Below are 9,132 nucleotides of genomic sequence, written 5' to 3'. Positions count from 1 at the left end.
TTCCCACTATGAGAAATATGAAATTTTTGATCATATAAAGTTGTAGAGCAATGACTTTTTATACATGTTTGTGTAATTTATCATAATTGCATCACAGAATATGTGATTCGTGGTCAAAAAAATAAATAAATTGTTGATGGTGACTAATGGGCTTATTCCTGGTGACCCGGTCCTCACACAGCATCACATCGGTATTTAAAAAATGCTATATAAACCAGGATTTGTTTATCACGTACTAGTATTACCCCGTACGAAAATATGAAAAGTGTAAGACAACGATTTACAAATATCTGAGTAATTAATAAAGACAATTGAAGAGTTTGTGTATATAGCAATTTATAATATGCTGGAATCATCAGTTTTGCGATACACAGGGTTGATGACCTATTGATAAGATTTTTGACCTTGAAAATTCTATTAGGGTTCGATAATCAATTCTCACATTTATGTGGGTAGATTAATTGAGAGGTTTTTCGAATATCCTAGGTTTCCATTAGTATGAATTTCTACTTGTATATTACTAGCTAATCACCCTGGGTTAACTTATATACGGTTTGTAAATATATTGAATGATACCCAGATAACTTTAAAGATATGTTGTCATTAAAATAAATAATAACAACGTTAAATGAGTTACAAAGTTGTGATAAATTATTATGTAAAAAAACAAAACTAAACGGAAACAAAAGTTGTGTAATTGTAGATACACGTTGAAACACGTGCGGTTGGTAAAAACAAAAAAGTGAAATCGTTATCCGGAAAGATGATAAACGCCTAGAGTGCATAATTTTAAGATGTAAAATCAAGTTGTTTTGTGAAGCTTAATAGACGATTAGGGGTACCCTTATGTTTGTTAAGTGTTTCAGGCACTAGGTGATGAAATGGAGCTAATTGAATCAAGAAACGAGTCAAGGAACCAAGAAGCAAAAATCTGGAATTCTGAAATTACAAAGGGCGTAACTTACGCCAGACTTGGCAGTAGGTTACGCCAGTTGAAAATCCAAGGGGCGTAACTTACGCCCAGGGGGTAGTAGGTTACGCCAGTTGCAGATCGGAAACCCGATTTTTATGGTTTTAATTAACTTTCAGTTATATACAATTCAATTGACGACTTGGGAAGTTACCATTCATAATATTCACTCACAATATCAGTTCCTAACATAGAGAAGACCCCAAAATCATCATCAAATCACCAATTCATGAAGATGACAATTCAAATTGAAGATTCAATGATGAAGATGATAGGCTAGGTTTTCTATTGATCATTCTCATGTGAATAATTATGTAAGCCATTTATGTTCAATCTTTCTCATACTCATGTTGGATTAGATGTTTAATCCTTATTAGTCTTTTACATCTAATGTTGTTTGGATTGTTTGAATGATTATTTGTTCATGACTTGAATGGAATTCATCTATCGTTTGGTTTTAACTTGTTAATTGATCATTGATTATTGAATGAATTTCTTATGAACTCATAGTTTATTTTAATGAATTAGAAGTCTAGTTGTGTCAATTCCCCGGTTTTCGTTATCGTGAATCATCACAATCGATTAGTCTAGTTCTTGAATTCATTCAATCCAAACGTTATAACGAATTATGTCTATGTGGTTTCCAATGAGTATAAGTTAGATTACATATTTGAAAACATAATTGGGAGCATGAGAATGGTCTATTTTGTTTAATTGAATTATTGTGTTAAGTCAATAATCATTTTTAGTTTTAACTAAATCAATCAATCAATCGATTTTAAGTTTATGCCTAGATTAATTAATTTTGTAAACTTGTTTAACACTTTCCCGTGATTCCCTGTGGAACGATATTCGACTTACCCTAACTAATTAGTGGTATTTAGTTTATATTTTTGATCGGTCCAACGACATCGATCAAATTTTGGCGCCGCTGCCGGGGAATCGGTGTGCAAAGTGTTAAAGTTTGTTTGTAATTTGTTAAAATTTTCAAAAAAAAAAAATCCAAAAAGAAGTAGTCTAGTTTTAGTTGTTAGTTTGTTTATTTCCTTTTTATTCTTGTATTTCAGTTTTACGCTAGGTGTGTTCATTGTGTGTAGGCTACAGGTTGTTTGTATATGCATATGAGGTATTCAAAGAAGAAGTCACCATTGTTGTTTGATCCGGAAATTGAGAAAACAGCTAGGAGAAACCGAATACTTCACCGTGCAACTATGAGTGACCCCGGTAATTCACAAAGAAACATTCCACCAAAGACCCAACCCGCCGGAATTCAACATGAACCCAACTTTGAACCAAACTATCAACATCAAGACCAATATCAACAACCACCCCGATCCAAGAGGAGTGGTTTTACAACTCCTCACCGATTTGGAACACCAACCTATGTTGGAGATAGATCACGGTATACGGAGGATGTGTATGATCGAGTTGCTAATTGGGATGATAGGAGGTTTGATGACCATTCGGATGGGTATGAATGGAATGATGGGGAGGATTATGTTCAACCACCAAACCGCCAATACCCGCAATTTAACCAACCTCCAATTAACCAAAGATTTCCTCAAGGACCACCAAACCACAACCGTCATGGAAACCACCCAATTTACCCACCACGTAATCGAGCTGCTCCAAACATGAACTATCAACCTCCACCACAAGGAGTTGATAGTCATTTTCGACCCACCATCGCCGTTAATGCTTCACCTATAGTACCACCGGTGTTGAGGGGTAGAGCGTTTGAGGTAAGACCTCAATGTTTGAGTATATTACCGAGTTTCTATGGAAAAGCAACGGAGGAGCCTTATTTGCATTTGTCAGAGTTTGAGGCTATTTGTGGTACCATTGGAGGTCAAGGATTCTCACCGGATGAGATTAAACTAGTTTTGTTTCAGTTCACTTTGAAGGATAAAGCGAAGCAATGGTTCTTAGCTTTGCCATCGGGTAGTATCTTTACATGGGCTGAAATGCAACAACAATTCTTGGATGAGTATTATACAATGCAAAAGACTAGTGATGCAAGAACCTCCATTAGAACCTTTCAACAACAATCGGGTGAAACATTTCATGAGTCATTTAAGAGGTTTAATGAGTTGTTGAGAACTTGTCCACACCATGGGATTGCTAAATGGGAGTTGATCACGGCTTTCTATGATGGTTTGTTACCGGAAGAGAAAAGAGATGTGAATTCTATTAGCAATGGTACTTTCTTGACAAATCCCGAAGATGTTGATTGGGAATTCTTGGAGAAGATGAGTGTGAATTCAAAGAGACAAGCTCAATCAAATAGGAGGGCAAGGCATCCAATTGCTTCATTATCATCAACAAGTGATCAAGCAACAAAAGATCGAATTGAGGCATTGGAGCGAAAGTTTGCCAAGTTGGGGAAAGCTGAAAATAGGGGTGTTGCTCAAGTTTCTCAAGAATACCCGATTTGTGAGAGTTGTGATGAGCTTGGGCATACGGCTTTGCAATGTCCATTACTCCCGGAAGAAGTTGAAGAGGTGAATCAAGTGTTTGGAGAAAAGAGGCCATTTGACATGAACTCCAACATTTATCATCCGGGAATGAGAAACCATCCCAATCTTAGATATGGGAATTCATCAAACCAACTCAACCCGAACTTTCAAGGAAACAACCAAACCAGTGGAGCACCATCTCAACCGTTCCAAAACCGAAATTACAACCAAGGAAATTATCAAGGTGGCCAAAATCAAGGGTTCAATAGAGGCTATCCAAGGAACTATCAACAAGGTAATAACCAAGGTGGGAATTCGGGAGGTAATGAGGTATCAACCGGGGAGATTATGGAGTACTTGAAGGAAATGGATCGAAAGAATGAGATTCGGGACAAAACGGTTGAAAGTTTGCAAAAGCAAGTTGGTCAATTGGCGGAAGATGTGGCTGCGTTGAGAAAGGATCCGGGGAAGCTACCAAGTGACACAAAGATCAATCCACAACACCAAAGTAGCGGCTCAAAGAATATCAAGAATGTGGAGATAAATAATGTAAGTACTCTTCGTAGTGGTAGGATTTATGATAATAAAGTTGAACCTTCATCATCACTGGTAGATGGTGTGGTGGAGGAAGTTGATGATGACCAAGATAGTGAGCATGAACCGGAATTTGTTTTGCCTAAACCAAGTAAAAAAGTGTCTTTTAAAGAGGTAAAAAACAATAGGTCTAGTGAAAAATTTTCTGAAAAACAAGGTAAGGATATGGAGGGTAATACCATTCCTTTCCCTTTGGCTTTGATTGATCCAAAACTTAGGCCTACACTTAAGAAAAGAGGTCCCCATGAGGAAGAAATGTGGGAAATTTTTAAACAAGTGAAAATCAATATACCTCTTATTGACATAATCAAACAAGTTCCGGCTTATGCTAAATACCTCAAGGACTTGTGTACCCAAAAACGGCAGCATAAGCTTCCAAAGAAAATTGTTTTAAATGAGGAAGTTAGTGCCGTTGTGATGGGCATACTCCCACCCAAACTCCAAGATCCAGGAGCACCTTTGATTACAATTCAAGTTGGTGATTTTAAGATGAAAAGGTCACTTTTGGATATTGGGGCGGGTGTGAGTATCCTACCGGGTATTTTGTATGACCAATATGACTTTGGACCATTGGAAAAAGTCGACACCACCTTGGTGATGGCTGATTTGTCACTCAAACTCCCTAGGGGAATTGTCCAAGATGTCATAGTTAAAGTGGAGGATTTTTACTACCCCGTAGACTTTTTGGTACTTGATTTTGCACCAAGCGGTAATGTTAGGCAACCCACCGTTATCTTGGGTAGACCCTTTTTGGCCACCGCTAATGCATTAATTGATTGTAGAAGGGGTACGGTTGAAATGACCTTTGGCAACCGTAAGATTAGATTGAATGTTTTTGCTAGTGTTCCTAACCCCGTAGTTAGTGACGAATGCTTTATGGCGGACGTCATTGATGAGTGTATTTCTCATGAAAATGAGGAGGACACACGGGAGTCTTGTGCTTTAGTTGACAGGTTAATTGTGGAGCATAGTGAAACATTGAAGAAGGAAGAGAAAGATTGGGAGATCATGGCAATTCAAGAAGGTAGACCACCATGGACTCACTTGGTGGAAAGTCTACCGGATCATATTGATACTCATCTCAAGCCTTCCATTGAAAGTCCACCACAAGTTGAGTTGAAAGAGCTCCCATCTCATTTGAAGTATGCATTTTTGGGAGAAGAACAAACTTTACCGGTGATTATTGCATCAAATTTGGAAGAAGTGCAAGAAAAGGCATTGCTAAAAGTGCTCAAGGAAAACAAGGCGGCCATTGGGTGGACAATTGCCGACTTAAAAGGTATTAGTCCATCAATTGTGATGCATAAGATAATCACCGATTCTGAAGCAAAACCTTCACGTGATGCTCAAAGAAGGTTGAATCCTCATATGCGTGAAGTTGTGAAGAAGGAGGTGCTAAAATGGTTGGATGCTGGAATTGTTTACCCAATTTCGGATAGTACATGGGTGAGTCCAACACAAACGGTACCTAAGAAAGCCGGAATTCAAGTGGTGAAAGGAGATAGTGGTGAGCAAATTGCTACCCGACCCATCACCGGGTGGAGGGTGTGCATTGATTACAGGAAATTGAATACCGCTACTTCAAAAGATCATTTCCCATTACCATTCATTGATCAAATCATCGAAAAACTTGCAGGTCAGAAGTTTTATTGTTTTCTAGATGGTTATTCAGGTTATAATCAAATTGCTATCCATCCCGATGACCAACACAAGACCACATTCACATGCCCCTATGGGACTTTTGCCTTTAGGCGAATGCCATTCGGTTTGTGTAATGCTCCAGCCACCTTTCAAAGGTGTATGATGAGTATCTTTTCAGATATGGTCGGTGAATCACTAGAAATCTTTATGGATGATTTTTCAATTTTTGGTCAAACCTTTGATAATTGTCTTGATGAGCTTACCAAAGTTTTGAAAAGATGTGTTGAGACAAATTTGGTTTTAAGTTGGGAAAAGAGCCACTTCATGGTTCAAGAGGGGACGGTTTTGGGTCATGTAATTTCAAATAAAGGCATGGAAGTTGACCGGGCCAAAATCAAAGTGATTTCTACTTTACCCCCTCCAACCAATGTTAAGGGTGTCCGTTCTTTTCTTGGACACGCCGGGTTTTATAGAAGGTTCATCAAAGGATTTAGTGTCATAACAAAACCTTTGTGTAATTTGTTACTAAAAGATGTACCTTTTGTTTTTGATGAAGAGTGTTTAAAAGCTTTCGAAACCTTGAAAGAGAAATTGGTTGAAGCCCCCATTTTGCAATCACCAAATTGGTCCATGCCATTTGAAATTATGTGTGATGCAAGTGATTTTGCAATCGGGGCTGTTTTGGGGCAACGGGTAGACAAGAAACCCGTTGTGATTTATTATGCAAGCAAAACTTTATCGGATGCCCAATTGAATTATACAACCACCGAAAAAGAATTGCTTGCTGTTGTTTATGCACTTGACAAGTTTCGTTCTTACATTTGTGGTAGCAAAGTGATAGTGTACACAGATCATAGCGCGGTGAAGCATTTGATGGAGAAAAAGGATGCAAAACCAAGGCTAATTCGGTGGGTGTTGCTACTACAAGAGTTTGATTTGGAGATTCGAGACAAGAAAGGAAGTGAGAACGTGGTAGCGGACCACTTGTCAAGGATTCAATCAATGGATGATGGATCAACCAAGGAGATCAATGAAACGTTTCCGGATGAACATTTACTAACCATTTCTATTGTTCCTTGGTATGCAAATTTTGTGAATTTCTTGTCTGCAGGTAAGATACCGGAACATTGGCCTAAGAGAAAGAAACAACAATTCTTGGCACAAGCAAAGCAATACATTTGGGATGAGCCGGATTTGTTTAAAGTGGGCCCGGATCAATTGGTGAGAAGATGTGTTCCGGAAGAAGAAATTCAAGAGGTTTTGACTCATGCACACTCATTTGCATGTGGAGGTCACTTCAGCGGCCAAAAGACAGGTCATAAGGTTCTTATGTGTGGTTTGTTTTGGCCTAGTATCTTTAAAGATGCCGCTGAATTTGTTAAAAAGTGTGTTAGGTGTCAACAACTAGGTAGTATTACCAAAAGAAACGAAATGCCCATGCAACCTATTTTAGTTGTTAATATTTTTGATGTTTGGGGCATTGATTTCATGGGTCCATTCCCTAATTCCTTTGGTAATTACTACATTTTAGTAGCCGTAGATTATGTTTCAAAATGGGTGGAAGCCATTGCCACTAAAACCAATGACCATACCGTTGTTTGCAAGTTTGTTCAAAGTAACATTTTCTCAAGATTTGGAATTCCTCGTGTGATCATAAGTGATGGGGGATCTCATTTTAAAAATTTTCAGTTTGGCAAACTTCTCAAACGGTATGGCGTGAACCACCGAATTGCTACTCCTTACCACCCACAAACGAGTGGTCAAGTTGAGGTTTCCAATAGGCAAATTAAAGAAATTTTGCAAAAGACGGTTAGGCCCGATAGAAAGGATTGGTCAACAAAATTGAATGATGCTTTATGGGCTTATCGAACCGCTTTTAAAACACCTATTGGCACTACACCATATCGGTTGGTTTATGGGAAGGGTTGTCATCTTCCACTTGAGCTTGCACATAGGGCTTTTTGGGCCGTTAAGGCCGTTAACATGGATTTTGAGAGTGCAGGTAAGGAAAGAAAGTTGCAATTGTGCGAATTGGAAGAACTGAGAAATGAAGCATATGAATGCGCATCAACATACAAAGACAAGATGAAAGCGGTTCATGATGCCAAATTAAAGAAAAAGGTGTTCGAAGTTGGCCAAAAGGTGTGGCTTTACAATTCAAGGCTCAAATTCTTTCCGGGAAAACTCAAGAGCAAGTGGATGGGTCCATATGTTATTACAAGAGTCGGAAAGTTTGGTGAAATTGAAATTGAGGATCCAAAGGATGGAGTGAAGCAAATAGTCAATGGGCACCGTTTGAAGCCTTATTTGGATGCAAGTGACATTAATGGCTCTACAAAGGAAATGGTGAACTTCATCTCAAGTCCACCATCTTATGATCTTGCATGAATCAAATTGAGGTAATGTCGGGCTGAGGACAATAAACTTAGCGCTAAACGGGAGGCAACCCGTTGTTTGTTTGTTTTCTAGCCTCATTTTCGGTAAGTTAGCTTGTTTGCATTTTTATTTATTTGTTTGAGTGTTTTGTAGCATAATCACACATGAAAACTTAATTCCCAGCACTTATGTTTGAGAATTAAGTTGGGGAAGGTCAGTTTGGGTGAAAAAGGAAAACGTTTTGCAAGTTACGTAGTTGAGTAACTCATCTCTAATTTCGGGCGTGCATTGAGGACAATGTGCCTTTAAGTTAGGGAAGGGAGTCTATTTTTATAACCAATTGCAATCAATGTGGCTGTAGTTAAAAAAAAAAATAAAAATAAAAAAATAAAATAAAATAAAATTCATAAGGGCGTAAGCTACGGCCTAACTGGCGTAACTTACGGTACAAAGGATTTGCAAAATTTCAATTTAGCGTAGCTACGCCAGCCTTGGCGTAGGTTACGGTGCCCTGGAAGTGGCTATTTTAGTTTACGCCAAAAATCCTCTGTTTACGCCTCCGAAGACGCCAAAATGACTATTTCCAGATAGGCGTAAGTTACGCCCCTTTCTGGCGTAAGTTACGGTAAGTGTTTTTGATCAGGCGTAGGTTACGCCTACATAGGGCGTAGGGTACGGTAAGTATAACTGAGACTTATGTCTGAATACTACTGGCGTAAGTTACGGCCCTTCCCAGCGTAGGTTACGCCCCTGCCTGGCGTAACAGAAGGTCGAAAACAGAAGGTCGAATTTATTTTTTTTAAATCCAGAAAATTTTAAAACTTTTTAATTACAATCACAACCAGAATTCTTTTTCTTTTCACCCACATATATCTGAACATATCTCTATCTCTCAATTCTTTCTTCCCCAATTATTTTCCACAAAACCCTAACCTTCAATCTCTAATTACTTCTTCAATTCTTCATCAATTCTAACAATTCTTTAGGCTAAATTGCATAACTTTTCGAGGGCTACAAAACCCCTATCTTTGTTTGTTTAATTTCAGCCTAATTTTCAAGATTCATGTGAGTTTAATTTTGAATTTTTTTGAAATT

At 38.3% G+C, this 9,132-nt stretch overlaps 1 protein-coding gene across 1 annotated transcript; it reads left to right on the top strand.

Annotated features, from left to right (window-relative positions):
- Positions 1–2,091: 2,091 nt before the first annotated feature.
- LOC122604608 lies at positions 2,092–8,049 on the top strand. The gene is made up of 3 exons (XM_043777485.1): positions 2,092–4,407; positions 5,329–6,907; positions 7,412–8,049. Exons 1-3 carry the CDS (start codon positions 2,092–2,094, stop codon positions 8,047–8,049), a joined length of 4,533 nt encoding a protein of 1,510 aa, XP_043633420.1.
- Positions 8,050–9,132: the final 1,083 nt, after the last annotated feature.

This window comes from Erigeron canadensis, chromosome 6 (genome assembly GCF_010389155.1).
Source record: "Erigeron canadensis isolate Cc75 chromosome 6, C_canadensis_v1, whole genome shotgun sequence".
NCBI lineage: Eukaryota > Viridiplantae > Streptophyta > Magnoliopsida > Asterales > Asteraceae > Erigeron > Erigeron canadensis.
This window is presented reverse-complemented; position numbering and strand designations above follow the sequence as displayed.

Coding starts and splice junctions, on each gene's coding strand:
- LOC122604608 (XM_043777485.1), top strand. CDS start 2,092: ATGAGGTATTCAAAGAAGAAGTCACCATTGTTGTTTGATCCGGAAATT. Junction 4,408..5,328: donor ATAAGCTTCCAAAGAAAATT/GTTTTAAATGAG, acceptor GTGATGCATAAG/ATAATCACCGATTCTGAAGC. Junction 6,908..7,411: donor AAGATGTGTTCCGGAAGAAG/AAATTCAAGAGG, acceptor CTTACCACCCAC/AAACGAGTGGTCAAGTTGAG.